The sequence below is a fragment of the Macrobrachium rosenbergii genome, chromosome 13, assembly GCF_040412425.1.
Source record: "Macrobrachium rosenbergii isolate ZJJX-2024 chromosome 13, ASM4041242v1, whole genome shotgun sequence".
Classification (NCBI taxonomy): Eukaryota; Metazoa; Arthropoda; class Malacostraca; order Decapoda; family Palaemonidae; genus Macrobrachium; species Macrobrachium rosenbergii.
The window spans coordinates 12,597,220-12,612,913 of record NC_089753.1 but is presented as its reverse complement, the minus strand read 5'-3'; the positions used below and the strand labels follow the sequence as shown (position 1 = coordinate 12,612,913).

The 15,694-nt window shown below is 36.7% G+C and overlaps 1 protein-coding gene and 1 long non-coding RNA gene across 3 annotated transcripts in view; one reads left to right on the top strand and one right to left on the bottom strand.

The window, feature by feature from the left end:
- LOC136844912 (uncharacterized) overlaps window positions 1-15,694 on the top strand; it is a 511,857-nt gene that overhangs the window by 108,954 nt on the left and 387,209 nt on the right. The gene's annotated exons all lie outside the window — the stretch shown is intronic.
- The window catches only part of LOC136844911 (long-chain-fatty-acid--CoA ligase ACSBG2-like), a 227,558-nt gene continuing 216,398 nt past the window's right edge, over window positions 4,535-15,694 (bottom strand). The window contains exon 16 of the mRNA XM_067114238.1: window positions 4,535-9,463. Coding sequence (XP_066970339.1) covers window positions 9,280-9,463 — 184 coding nt within the window. The 3' untranslated portion in view covers window positions 4,535-9,279. The remainder of the gene's footprint in view (window positions 9,464-15,694) is intronic.

The following is a 15,694-nucleotide window of genomic DNA, read 5'->3' as shown; positions in this document are numbered from 1 at the left end:
GCATTCTTGGGGCAACTTAATGAAGAGCCACATCTCAAGGAGGGTTTAAGTTTTCTATCTGTATTCTTGGGGTAACTTAATGAAGAGCCACGTCTCCAAGAGAGTTAAGTTTCTTATCTGCTTTCTTGGGGTAACTTAATGAAGAGCCACGTCTCCAAGAGGGTTTAAGTTTTCTATCTGTTTTCTTGTGGTAACTTAATGAAGAGCCATGTCTCCAAGAGGGTTTAAGTTTTTTATCTGTATTCTTGGGGGCAACGTAATGAAGAGCCACGTCTCAGAGAGGGTTTAAGTTTTCTATCTGTATTCATAGGGCAACTTAATGAAGAGCCACGTCTCCAAGAGAGTTTAAGTTTTCTATCTGTATTCTTGGGACAACTTAATGAAGAGCCATGTCTCCAAGAGGGTTTAAGTTTTCTATCTGCATTCTTGGGGTAACTTAATGAAGAGCCATGTCTCCAAGAGGGTTTAAGTTTTCTATCTGCATTCTTTTGGGTAACTTAATGAAGAGCCACATCTCAAAGAGGGTTTAAGTTTTCTATCTGCATTCTTGGGGCAACTTAATGAAGAGTCATGTCTCCAAGAGGGTTTAAATTTTCTATCTGCATTCTTGGGGCAACTTAATGAAGAGTCATGTCTCCAAGAGGGTTTAAATTTTCTATCTGCATTCTTGGGGTAACTTAATGAAGAGCCATGTCTCCAAGAGGGTTTAAGTTTTCTATCTGCATTCTTTGGGTAACTTAATGAAGAGCCACATCTCAAAGAGGGTTTAAGTTTTCTATCTGCATTCTTGGGGCAACTTAATGAAGAGTCATGTCTCCAAGAGGGTTTAAATTTTCTATCTGCATTCTTGGGGCAACTTAATGAAGAGTCATGTCTCCAAGAGGGTTTAAATGTTCTATCTGCATTCTTGGGGGGCAAATCCCAATGAAGAGTCATGTCTCCAAGAGGGTTTAAATTTTCTATCTGCATTCTTGGGGCAACTTAATGAAGAGCCACGTCTCAAAGAGGGTTTAAGTTTTCTATCTGTATTCTTATGGCAACTTAATGAAGAGCCACGTCTCCAAGAGAGTTAAGTCTCCTATCTGCATTCTTGGGGTAAGTTAATGAAGAGCCACGTCTCCAAGAGAGTTTAAGTTTTCTATCTGTATTCTTGGGGCAACTTAATGAAGAGCCATGTCTCCAAGGGGGTTAAATTTCCAATCATTAGTTTTGGGGGTAATTTAATGAAGAGCCACGTCTCCAAGAGGGTTAAGTTTTTCTATCTGTATTCTTTGGGTAACTTCATGAAGAGCTACATCTCCAAAAGGTATAAGTTTTCTATCTGTATTCTTTGGGTAACTTAATGAAGAGCCATCTCCAAGAAGTTTTAAGTTTTCCATCTGTATTCTTTGGGTAACTTAATGAAGAACCACTTCCCAAGAGGTTTAAGTCTACTATCTGTATCCTGGTGTAACTTAATGAAGAGCCACGTCTCAAAGAGGTTCAAGTTTTCCATCTGTATTCTTGGGGCAGCTGAATGAAGAGCCACATCTCCAAGAGAATTAAGTTTTCTATCTGTATTCTTGGGACAACTTAATGAAGAACCACATCTCCAAGAGGGCTTAAGTTTTCTATCTGTATTCTTGGGGTAACGTAATGAAGAGCCACATCTCCAAAAGGCTTAAGTTTTCCATTTGTATTCATGGAGTAACCTAATAAAGAACCACATCTCCAAGAGGGTTCAAGTTTTTTATCTGTATTCTTGGGGTAACTTTATGAAGAGACACGTCTCCAAGAGGTTTAAGATTTCTATCTGTATTCTTGGAGTAACCCCCCCTCGATGTGAGACCATCTTGACATGGTGAGGGGACTCTTGAACCCCATGAATTAGTTCCCGGGTTGGAGTCCAAGAATCGCAAATACCATTATATTTTTCTTTGGATTAATTGTTGTGGAATTTTCCACTTGCTAAAAATATTGGACCTGATAAATAGGAAAAGATATCATAGCTGGGAATGGGTTTATATCCGAAGCTAAATAAAACCAACTGTAGTAGGACCATCAAATGCCCAATAATGTTCGGGCATGAGAGTTATCAGTTTGATAGCTCAAAGGCGGAACTATTCTTTAGGGCTGGACCACGGTTCCAGGGGGTCCGGTCCTGGGGATAGGACTCTCGGCATTCTATCCGGTTTGCCCATAACATGATTAGGGTGGGGATGATTGTATTCTTGTAATACTCTCAGTCCTAGCAATTGGGTTTGGCTTACACATGGGCCATTCTAATCATGCTGTGCCATCCCCTGTGGGGTAGGGTAGGGATGCGGTGGTATTAAAACTTTAATACCATATAAAACACCAAAAGACTAAATATCGACATATTAACCTGACTTGCACTTCGACTCCTTTGGGAGGTGGAAGTTCGTCAAGGTTTCTAACCTTGGAAACAGATCAACAAATTTCAGCCTTGAAGTTTGAAAACTACTTATAAAGAAGACAGCCAACTTCAAAAATGTCATTCAGACAAATAAAAGAAAGGACATGGCTTATAGAAGCCACAACAAAAAACCAATCTAAAGACTGTTTGTCCGCAAAAAGTATCGCTAATGTAAATGTAATTATAAAAAACATGACATTATGAACAGCATTCAGGTTACTAATGTACTGCTGAAAATAATAACGAACCATTCGAGAAGAATATACTATTGGACTCTCTTAAAATGAGATGTTCCAATTTGATTGTGAGAGATATATATATATACAGTATATATCCATTTATATATATATAAACCTATATATATATATATATATAATATATATATATATATATATATAAATATATATATATATATATATATATATATATATATATATTACAAAGTAAACAGAATAGTAAAATATTAAGAATTGCAAAAATAAAATTTGAAGGTCGACCTACCTTACAAAATAAAAATTTTTGGGCCAAAATAGAGAACTGAGACCTTATGTCCCAAAACCACTACAGTGTCAAAATTGTAGTAAATATGGGCACACGGAGAAAAACTGTTGAAGTGAACGTATATATGCTTATTGTGGTTCTGACGAACATGTCACACAATGGAAATGTAGTAGGCCAAATGTGTAAACTGTTTGCAAGATCATCACTCAGGTCCAAAGAATGCATGTTTTATATGTACAATACAGAATTGAAAATCTTACAAGAAAGGACTGAGATGTCTATAAAGGAAGCTAAATTGGAACTGAAAGTGAGAGGAATTCAAGATCCATCTAAGAAAGATACATATTCTTCAGTAACAAAAACTAGTAATGAAACAGAAATGCTTACAGATAGAAGTAACGGAGCACAGAAATAAAATCCCAAGAAGAAAATGCCTTACAAACAAAAACTAAATTGGTTGTCGAAACTTCGACAATAGAGATTGTACTTTTCTGCAAGTTGTGGTATAGTTTTATGTATTCTCTTTAAATTTACGTAAAGTGGAAATGCGCATTATGTAGAAGAAGGATATTATGTTTTGTATTTAGTAATGAAAAACGTTGTCTTAGCTGTTTCGTGTGTTTAATTGTAAGTATACATGTAATAATGCTTAACCACCGGTATTGGTTGTTTGGCGTCGGTCACAGACAGCCATGAAGTCAGTCTCTTCATGGCTTTGATACAGTGCGGTTCGAGCTAATAAGGACTCAAGAATGCAGCCATAATTTTCGGTACATGCAAATCCACTTAAGTATTCCTGTTCATCTTAAAATACATTTAGGGAAAGGCTCCTTTAGGAGAATGCATATCTAAATGTAAGGAGAGTTTCTTTAGGTGTGCTTTGGATGAGGGGCATGAAATAGAGATTGTGCTCACGCCAATCTGACTATTGTATTTTAAGCTAGGAACATTGAATGCGCCAACAGTAAGTTTATATCATTTGTTTAGTTCATATACACAACGCAATGTATTGATATAATCACAATTTGAACTATCATAAGAATGAAGTAACTTGGGTGTCGTAGTATAAGACTTAGACTACGATTAGGTCAGTAAGTTTCGAATCGTTTAGGTTATACAATAAAATTGATAGTTTGAAATGCTCTGCTTATTCTGAGTGAGTCAGAATATTGGTAATAAATAAAGAAACAGGTACAAATGATATGGATAAAATTTTATCATTCATTTGAAGTATTAATGCAAATAGCACAAGAAGATGCTACCACAGAAGTAGCAGAGGAAAGTTGTGATGGACCAGAAATTAAAGATAAAAAGAGACTGTTGGAGAGAACGCCACCCAAAACGAATAAACCAACTATTAGTAGAGAAACATCGGGTAAGCCAAAAAGAAAGGATATGAAGAAAGAACAAAAACAAAAACAGGCTAAGATTATACCTTTATTTCCTAAAATGTTAGTAAAACCCATGGAGGCAGATGTCCCAAACACTGAAGAAGTTGAAGAGAACCATACCATAGATAACAATGATTATGCCAAGGGAGAAGAGATTACTCCATCTCCAATAATTGGTACAAAAATAAATGAAACAAGAAATGTACACGATAACACATGTGGATGTAACAATTGTTTCTTTTAATTGTGTAATGATAACAGAAACATAAAAGATGGCTTAACAAACATTATAAGAACTTTTATAAAATGTGGAAAAAGAAGAAACAACTGATTTTGAGCACCCACGAAAAAGGTTGCTTGTGCATAGCTCAGTTAATATATTATAAAGAAAAGCGCCTAAATTTCGTGAGTAAAACATTAGAAAAAATCCAAATTGATAAAACAAAAAAGAAAGTAAAACTCGACCACTGTACTGTAAAACAATATTTTCAATAGCTATACAGTATTATACAATGGAACGTAAATAGTCTGCTGACCAGACTACACCTAGGAGAAGTACAACGATTACTAAAAGAATATGAACCAATGATATGTTTACAGCATGTCAGTAAAACAATTATCAACAATAGGTAAATACACCTTAGCATCAACATCACGAGAGGAAGAAGGAAATTTAGTTACAGCCATACATGTACATAACAAAGTACCTGTAAACATTACTGACTTGCAAATATCAGGTATTAAAATCCGAATAAGAAACGATAATTATGTAATTTATAATTTATACAACCATCCTAATAAAAATTACGACATTGAAAAGCTTAAAGAATTACTTAACAGTGTCAAGGAACCTACATTAACACAATAGCAGGCGATTTTAATGCTCACAACTCAATATGGGACATAATTGTTCAAACTCAAATAGAGCAGGAAGTAAAGTAGAAGAATTTATGGTTTCAAATGACATGTACTGTATAAATGATGACGAAGTCAGCACATATTCAAAAACACATGGAACATTTTTCTCAGTAGACTTAACTCTCTGTAACTTAAATATAATAGACAGATTAGACTGGAATACAGTTGATGACTTGCACACCAGTGATCATTTCCCAATATTAATTTCCTTATTACAAAATGTTCCTGCAAAACATGTCGCTCACTAAAACATTTATAAAGTAGATTGTAGCGATGTGAAATGCAGACTTAAGAATACAGTATCCAAACATTTGAATATTTAAATGACCATAATGAAACTAATAAATTTCTTGTTGGCTTAATTAAAAATGCTGCTGATGAAGTAATACCAAAATCAAAACCATCCAACAAAACACGAAGTTCCATGGTGGTCTGATAAGCTAACAAAATTAATAAAAATAAAACACTCAATAGGAAGACGACTAGATAATTTAAATAAAAAATTCAATAAAATGAATAAAACATTATCGATATTAGAAGGAACTTTACAAAAACTGACTATATTATTACTAGAAATTGATACATTAAAACCCTTCAACAACAAGTTATCTGCAAAATTTGAAAAAGAAGTAATTGAAGGAAGAATCATTTCAAGGAGGAAATATGTGTCAGATCTCTCTAATAATACTCCCATACAAAAAATATTTGAAACGTTCAGGAAAATAAATGGTTCGCACGTTAAACCACCTACACATGCCATATTAAACGATGGGGAAAGAATACTTCATTCGAAAGAAATAAGCAATGTAATAGGAGAAAACTTGGCAAAAGTAAGTGTGATAAAAAATTAGATGAACACTTCCGCACAGAGAAAAATAGTATAGAATCAGTAACAATAAATTTTGAAACAATAGAAGATATACGTTATACAGTAATAGAAATTTTAATATGGAAGAGTTGGAATTTGCTCTCTTGAACAGAAATAAATCTGCCTTTTGAAGGTGACAATATTTGTTTTGAAATGATCTGCCACTTAGCACCTTTGGCAAAGTCATACTTATTACAATTTTATAATCACTTATAGCTTCAAAATTTATTTCCTGATGAATGGCGTAAAGCTATAATTATTCCACATCTCCAAACCTGAAAAGGATCTCAGTAATGTAAACAATTACAGACCATTTTCTTTAACAAGTTGCTTATGCAAATTACTAGAGAAAATGGTAAATGTTTGACTAACATGGCACATTCGAGAAAATGAAATTTTGACTCCCACTCAATTTGGGTCACAATGTAACAGATCTACACTGGATTCTCTGTCTAATTTGGAAGACCACATACGAAGAGGATTTGAACGAAAACATATTACTATAGCCGTCTGTTTGGACGTCGAAAAGGCTTATGATACTACATGGAGATATGCAATATTAAAAACGTTACATAAAAGCAGCATCCGTGGACACTTGCCTAGGTTTATTGAAAACTTTCTGACAAATCGCACTTTTCAAGTGAGAAGTGATGATGTACAGTATTGTCAAGTACATTTCCATTTGAAAATTGTGTTTCACAAGGAAGCGTCCTTAGTGGCACAATGTTTACTTTAGCAATAAATGATATCAGTAATAATCTACCTATTGGAATTAAAAGTAACTTGTATATGGATGATTTTGCCATATTATATCATCCGGCATCTCACATAAAATATGCAGACCAAATCATTAATAAAAGTATAATAAAAATAGATGAATGGGCCTTATCTGTAGGCTTTGAATTATCCTTACAAAAGACTCGAGCAGTAATGTTTTATGAAAATAAAAATTGGAGAAAAGGGGAAGAAATAGATTTAAAATTCAGAAATCATTCCATACCAATTGGCCAAACAGCAAAATTTTTGGGATTAGTATTTGATACTCACTTGAACTGGAAAGCCCACATAACATACATGAAATCAAAATGTAAAAGAACATTACAGGTAAGTCTAATTTAAAAAAACTATTGAACACTACTTGGGGAAGCTAACAGATATACTCTTACTGTACTGTATAAAGCAACACTGCTGTCTATCATTGATTATGGAAGCGAAATATATGGCTCAGCATCAGGCACAATGCTGAAAACGTTAGACCCATTTCGTAATGAAGGCCTTAGAATGTGTTCAGGAGCCTTTTAGGTCATCACCAAAGTCATCTTTACAGTTGACTGTGGTGAACTGCCTCTCTCTTCATAGAGAGTTTCTAACAACGAAGAGTGCCCTGAGAATTCAGAAAAGTGATTCTCCAGCCAAAAAAATTATTTGAATTAAAAGATGTATTTATTAACAATCATTTACCACCTTTCCCAATTAGATCTAGATTCTAGAAGATTCTTTGAGTCACTGAATTTAAATGTATAGCTACCTTCACTAGTGAAATTACCCCCTCCTTGGAATATGAATAGAATTAAAATTTGCACACACTTAAAATATTTATCGAAAAGGTGCTTATATACCCCAGAACACCATAGACAACATACAGTAGAACATGTAATCCGAAAAGGTCCACATTACACAATATACACAGACGGATCTAAGTCTCAATACGGAGTAGGATAGGCTATGCTGCAGTGTCCCAAGACAAAACGTATCAGTTCTCTCTACCTGATGATGCCTCAGTATTTACAGCTGAGTTATGTGCAATAGCATCAGCCATAAAAGTAATTAAAGAAGCCTCATTTAATAATTTTGTGAATTATAGCGACTCCAGAAGCGCCGTAGAAGCCATTCCAAGTTACAATCCAAAAAATAATATTGTACAACAAATTAAGTTTTCACTCCATAAATTGTGTAATAATGGAGAAAATATTGAATGTGTTGGATCCCTGCCCATGTAGGCATTAAAGGAAATGAAGAGGTTGATAAAGCAGCTAAAGAAGCAGTCCACATACGAGCTAATGTAAACATCCCTATTAGTGACTATATAAGATATATAAAACAATCATTGTAAGTACAGTAAATGACAAAATATAAGGAATGAAGAACCTGAAGGTAATAAATTAAAACAGATAAAATCCAGCGTTGGAAAATGGAGTTCATCGTATCAGAGAGAGGGACTCACGCAAGTAATTCTGACGTGTCTCCGAATGCCCAGAGTGCAAAGTGTTGATAACAGTCAATCGTGCATTGTGTGAATGTCCAAAACATAACTGCAGCGATTATCAAATTTTGGAAATGGATCAATGAAAGAAATGTCAACATCATCTACCTTTGGAGTAATTCCAATTTTAATGTTCACGAGGAATTGTGATCTATTTAATTAATAAAATATAAAAATAAGTAAATAATAAAAATATGAAAACCCTGTGTCTAATGAATTTTAAAACAACTAAATTTTAAAACGTTACTTAACTTATTCAGAATTTTAATATACCTTTTTAGTAAGTATACATGAAAACATTGAGTATAAATGTATTTATTGTGTGAGTGCTCCAGTATGAGAGCGTATGCCTTTGTGCAGATTTTAATTTCGTTTTCATTCATTCATCAGCATACCGAATGACCTACTGTATTTGGTCCCAGTGCTAGGCCTCTGGCCTAGACCTGGCATTTCACCCAAATCCTTCGGGCCAGCCCTATGACAGCTGATAGCTCAGTGGTCTGGTTAAACTGTTTTAATAATAAATGAAGGAGAGGGATGGTTAAGTCTTCTGCAGTACAGTTTATATATTTATTTATATGAAGGTAGGCTGCTTGGAAGAGGAAAGAAAATGGCAGACACATTAAATTACAACCCCATGTTCTTAAAGAGAGAGTTAATGAGGTTGGCAATGTGATTTTCAAAGACATTTTTACTTAATGTGGCCCAAATACTTGTAGATTTGCATGGAAATATTTCGAAAGATACAGTACAGTAGTATATAGAATGCTAAGGTGGCAGCACTAATACATGAAGGAAAATTTGAGGGAAAATTGGCTTAGAGGCACAAAGTGCTTTAGGTTTTCCTGCTTCAGTTAAATTTACCAGTCAGATTGCATTTCAGCACTATTTTTTACACCTCAAACATATTCAAAGTCTGCTTTCAACATTTTGTATCATTTGGGTCATACAAGGCATCAATGGCATCCTTATATTTTTCTAAGACATGATTCCTTACTAATTTAAGAGTGTTGTTGAGTTCTCCATTATAATGGGAAAAATCCTGTGGCAAAATTGTCCATTTCTGTACTTTCTGAGCATTTGATATTGCATACTCTTTGTTGTACCTGTGAAAATTTAAGAAAATACTGTAATGATAAATCACAAAAATAATATTATACTTTATACATTAACTTCTTAGATTTTTTGTTATTTTATCATTCAGCCTCCATAACTATGTGCTGTACCTACAAATACTAATAAGCAGTAACTGCTTTTTCACTGAAATGAACTAAACGAAACCACTATTTATTCTTACAAGAATACAAACCATTCCCTTTTACATAGGAGTATCTTTCAACGCGGGCTAGGAACAGTTGAAAACTTGGGAACAGGGTATTTAACCAGGTGGTTAACAGGTGGAGTTGGGAGGAGCGGGGTAGTATCCTCAATCACTGACCATTGCCTTTACTTTTCTTTCGACCATTACCAGAGAAGGACGTGTTGCTGCGCTCCTAACCACCTGGTTGAAAACTTGTTTTGCTGATGAGTAGTAACAAATTTTCTGCCTTTTTCTGGTGTATTGTTTCCTCTTTGTTGTTTTTTGGTAATTGTTTTTAGTTTTCTGTGAAAGAGCACTATTGAGATGGCTTTGTCTGTCCCTCCACATTTTTTCTGTCCGCCCTCAAATCTTAAAAACTACTGAGGCTAGAGGGCTGCAAATTGGTATGTTGATCATCCACCTTCCAATCGTCAAACATACCAAATTGCAGCCCTCTAGCCTCAGTAGGTTTTATTTTATTTTATTTAAGGTTAAAACCAGACATAATTGTACGTCTGGCACCACTACAGGTACTAATAACACAGGCCACTATCGGGCCATGGCTGAAAGTTTCATATAGCAGAAAACTTGACTGCACTGAAGAAACTTAGGCGCACTTTTTTACTTATTTTTACTTGAGAAGGATAAAAACATGAATTATGTAGCTGCAAGGGGCATGGTCACTTTGTGGTCAGTTTATGTTGCCAGTAATGATAAATCCTCATACTGTATGTGCTTCTTATGGAAGGGCCTGCATAAGGGCTTCCTTTCTGCAAGGAATGTATAACTTGGGGTTCTCTTCAATGGATTAGGTTTGGGTAGAGGAGGAAGGACAAGATGTGTTTGCCAGCTTCTACAGGGGAGGGGAAATAGTACTCTTCTAGTGGTAATACTGAATCCATGTAGTCCCTTCTGATCCCATCTTCCATCCTTCTTCACTCTGTAAGTGCTGTTCCCTCAAGGATGAGTAGCACTGGGCCTAAACCTTATCATGACCTCTCACCTAGCAGTGTAGCTGCTTCTAATAGAATTGTTCCATCAGCATGTTTCGCTCTCAGACGACATTGACCTTGAGTCTAATGCTTCTGGTCCCCATAGGAAGATGTCGTTACTGTGTCTGAAGAAGATACACCCTTCCCTTAATATCCCAGGAACCCCTCATTCCCTGCCTTACTGGACAAGCTGGCTGATAAGAATAGGATGTTAATACCAGAGCCTTCCGGTAAGATCCAGTATATGTCCTCTGCTGTCCTGGCTTCTGGCACTGCTAAGGAAGGAGACCTTCCTGTAGAGGTGGTTCTTCCAGATGAGGATCCTATGGTTCCTGATTTTTTGGCTAAGAGTACAGTTCCTCCCTTGACCAACCCTGAGATGTGGAAGGCAATTGCCTGGCATAGAAAAAAGAAAAATCACTGGCAAGGCTCCATCTTGTCATCCTGTTCTGTGTTGTTATTGTGGGACTCGTCTTCTGCTGCCCCAACCCTGGACTCGTATGTGCTCCAGCATAAGAGGAAGAAGGGGGTTGCTTGGTCACCAGGTGATTGTTCTACCTTTGGCTGAGCCAGTGCTGCGGCACCCGGCCTGATTAGACTAGGGGTCTGCTCCCACCTTGACTCACCTTGGGCAGTCATGCTCACACCAGACAAGACTGGGCATCCTATTTGCTCTGCTCCATCTCAGTTATATGATCATGGGGAGGCAAGGGCATGGGAGCCATTCTTGCTGCAGCCCTAGAGGTCGCATAGAAAAGGGTATGTGCAACCCACTTGCAGCTAGCATTCTGACTATGGATTGGTCCTGTGCTAGCAGTGGGATAGGTTCTCCTCAGCCTTATTTGGGAGAAGGAGGGAACCTACGCTGTCTCCATGCACACAACATTCTCACTCTCTGGAGTGTTCATGCGTGGAGCAAGTGTATTCCATCTATAGGTCACCAGTGGTTTCTTCCACCTTTCATACACAGGGGTGGTGCAAGGGATTGTTCTTCCCCTTTGCCTTCATTCTCGATTGCGCTGGGTATCAAAGTCAGAACAGGGTTTTGCCAGCAACTTAGCTGGGTCTTGTGTCTTCTCTCTGGTGAGAGGCTTGTCTTTCTCATGGGACCAGGAACACTGTAGGGAACTGAAGCCTGGCGTGTCTTCTTTATAAGAAGGAGGAGCAGCTCGTACTCACGCGGACCTCATGGGTCCTGATGGTCCCACTCCTCCTGAACCCCTGTAGACCAAGCTAGAGCAGCAGTTTTTGATGATTATTTCACTCGAGTGTGCAATAATCTGGGTGAGGCAACACGGTTTCTTACCAGTAGACAACCTTGAGTCCATTCTCGAAGTAAGGCCCTCGGTCTGGTTACCATGGTCACAGCTTGCCCATGATATTTAGAAAGGTGAATGCCTTGATCTGCAGGTCTTAAGACTTCCCTTGCCTCCAGCAGATCTTGCAAACTCCTTTCCCTGCCACTTTCACACCAGAGGTACTACGTACTGTAGGATGCGAAGGCTACTCTGTTTGCCACAGAGGTTGCCATGATGAAGACTACCACGATGACTATTCTACAGATTGTATTGTGGCTTGACCTCAGGTTAAATGTGCTTGTGTCTCTACGCCACTTCAGGGATCTCGTATAGGGACAAGAATGCAGGTATATCAGAGGTTGTTGGTGTCAGGAGGCAGAGGTCTGGCCTTCATGGTACTGTATATCAGAGTGCCTTTGCTTTTCAGGAGAACTTTTCAGTTTCCAGGTAATGAGGGCAGGTGTATTGAACAAAAATAATTAAATAAAAGAAAATAAATTAAAATAGATAAATAAAAATAAATAAATAAGAATATCCTCCGTTGTTGTCGTTCCAAAAAAGAAAAGACAAGAAAATTCGGATGAAATTCCGTCTTGGATTCCATTGGTTCACCAGACTACCTTTACCTCATTGTACCCAAGGGATGTTATCCAAGAGTCCCATGACTCTTTTCCTGGGACCTGTGGTGGTTACCAACAAGTTGTGTAATCACCTGAGCTCCAGATTCAGAGGTCAGTATCTCATTAGCATCTACAGCATAAGCCTGAAAGATATAACAGTAGAATGACTGGATTCCTTTACCCTTTGTCCTTTTGGAGGAGTACCCGGGCTGAAGTCAGATGAGTTACAGGTGAATACACTTCAAGTGTCTGTCCCTTATCTGGGATAGAGAAACATCGCCCTCGTCATGTCTCCTATAACAAGGGTGAAAGGAGACATGGTACAATTTAGTCCTTAACCCCTTACTTGTGATAGCCAGAGCTAAACTGCCTTCCAGCATGTAGCCTCTTACAAGAGACATCATGGTTCTCCAAAACATTCGAAACTCAAGTACATTATATAACCCCTTATTACTTTAGAAGAGGTACTATGGTCCAGGACCCTACTTCAGGCCATTGATTTTGCCGGACTGGTTGGATGATATAGGAACTATGCTTTTTCTGTTTGCCGGGCAACCTAGATCATGGCAGTTCCATGGCGGCTTTCAACTCAGTGGACCCCCGCCTATTCGCGGTTCTGGATTCATGGCTTCAGCTGTTCACGGATATTTCCGTGGAACGTACATCCACATGATTTGCAGAAATTTCGCCTATTTGCAGAATTTTTCATAGAGAAATATTCATTAATTACAATGGACCCTCTCCTTTTCATAGTTCTGGATTCACGGCTTCACCTATTGGCCTATGAAAATACAGTAATTAGTGAATATTTCACATGAAAAATTCCGCGAATAGAAAAATTTTATCCGAATAATGTGGATTTACATTCCACAGAAAAATCTGTGGAATGTATAACCACATTATTTGCATAAAATTTGCCTATTTGCAGAATTTTTTATGTGAAATATTCACTAATTACTGTATTTTCATATCATTTTCGTGACTAAATGCATTTTTTGTGATAAAACTATTAAAATACTCGGGTACTGTATAAGCTTTTCAGAGGGGGGTTTTTTGTGGTCTATGAACTATCAAAATAGGCAGTTAATGTCAAAGCGTTTTTAGAGGGTGCCAAGTATTCGTGGATTTTAGCTATTCAGGGGGGGGGGGTTGTGGTACGCATCCCCGTGAACCCCGGGGGTCAGCTGTACGGTACTGTATTTTCATATTATTTTCATGACTAAATGCATTTTTTGTGATAAAACTACAAAATACTCAGGTATAAGCATTTTTAGAGGGGTGTCTTAGTAGTCACGGATTTTAGTTCACAGGGGTTGTGGTATGCATCTCCTGTGAATCCTGGGGTCAACTATATTCAGTTTTCAGGAACTGACCTCCCACCTAAGGAGCAAATCTCCTATATAAAAGGGGATTGATAGTATTCCATTAGGAAGAAATAAATTTCAAATAACAATTTCCATTCTTCCTAGGTACATAAACCAGAGCCGTTTACTTCTGTCCCACCTCAACTGCCCAATTCAGTCCCTACAGCTGTAGGAAGACTGAAGGCAACAATCAGTGTGAAGGGATACTCCCCCACTCATCCCCCTCTCCACCTGTTAACTACCTTGTTACCAAATTTACAACTAGTTGAAGCTTGCGCTGAAAGATACTCCTATATATTAAGCTCTGATTTATATACAGTGCCTAGGAAAAATACACATTGTTATTCAAATGTATTTTTCTTCTTGCATTAAATGTATAGTACTGTATATCAGTGCTGCCTACTAAGAGGTAACTTTCATATTTTCTTTCCACCAAAGTTACATTAACCCTTAAACGCCGAGCCTCTATTTACAAAAAAAATCTGCCGTATGCCGGTGGGGTTTGAGAGTTAGCGCCGAAGCGGAAAGAAAGTTTTTTCAAAAAATCACAGCACGCTTAGTTTTTAAGATTAAGAGTTCATTTTTGGCTCCTTTTTTCTCATTGCCTGAAGTTTAGTATGCAACCATCAGAAATAAAAAAAATATCATTATCATATATAAATATTGGAATATATGACAGCGCAAAAAAATTTTTCATATATAATTGTACACAAATCGTGCTGTGAGCAAAACGGTTAAAGCTAATGAGTTTTTTTTTTTTTTTCGTTGTATTGTACACTAAATAGCGATGATTCTGGTATATAACAAATTGTAAAACGATCAAAGCAACACAGAGAAAATATTATCACAAAATGATGCATGAATTCGTAATGCTCGGACATAAAAGTTTTTTTTCAAAAATTCACCATAAATCGAAATATTGTGCTAGAGACTTCCCGTTTGTTGCAAAAATGAAGGTAAATGATTGAGTATTACTAGAATGTAGAGTTTTAGCTTAAAATTGCATTTTTCGACCATTTCGGTCGAGTCAAAGTTGACCGAAGGTTGAAATTTTGGCACTTATCGTGATTTATATAAAAATATTTCAAAACAGATAAAAGCTACAACCATGAGTTTATTTTTTGTTGTATTCTACATGAAATTGCGCACATTTTCATATATAAAACATTATGTAACGGCTAATATAAAATGGTGCAAAAATTATGACAAAGTGACTAAAGAATTTCTGAGATTTTCAGCAGAGTTAGCGAGCGCGGACGTAAGGAAAAAGTTTTTTTCAAAAATTCACCATAAATTTAAATATGGTGCTAGAGACTTCTCCTTTGTTGCAAAATGAAGGTAAATGATTGAGTATTACTAGAATGTAAGAGTTTTAGCTTACAATTGCATTTTTCGACCATTTCGGTCTAGTCAAAGTTGACGGAAGGTTGAAATTTTGGCACTTATCGTGATTTATATGAAAATATGTCAAAAGTTATAAAAGCTACAACCATGAGTTAATTTTTGTTGTATTTTACATGAAATTGCGCACATTTTCATATATAAAACTTTATGTAACGACTAATATAAAACAGTGCAAAAATTACGACAAGGTGACTAAAGAATTTCTTGAGATTTTCAGCAGAGTTAGGGCGCGCAGATGCAAGGAAAAAGTTTTCTCAAAATTTCACCATAAATCGAAATATTGTGCCTGAGACTTCTCGTTTGTTGAAAAATGAAGGTAAATGATTGAATATTACTAGAATGTAAGAGTTTTTAGCTTA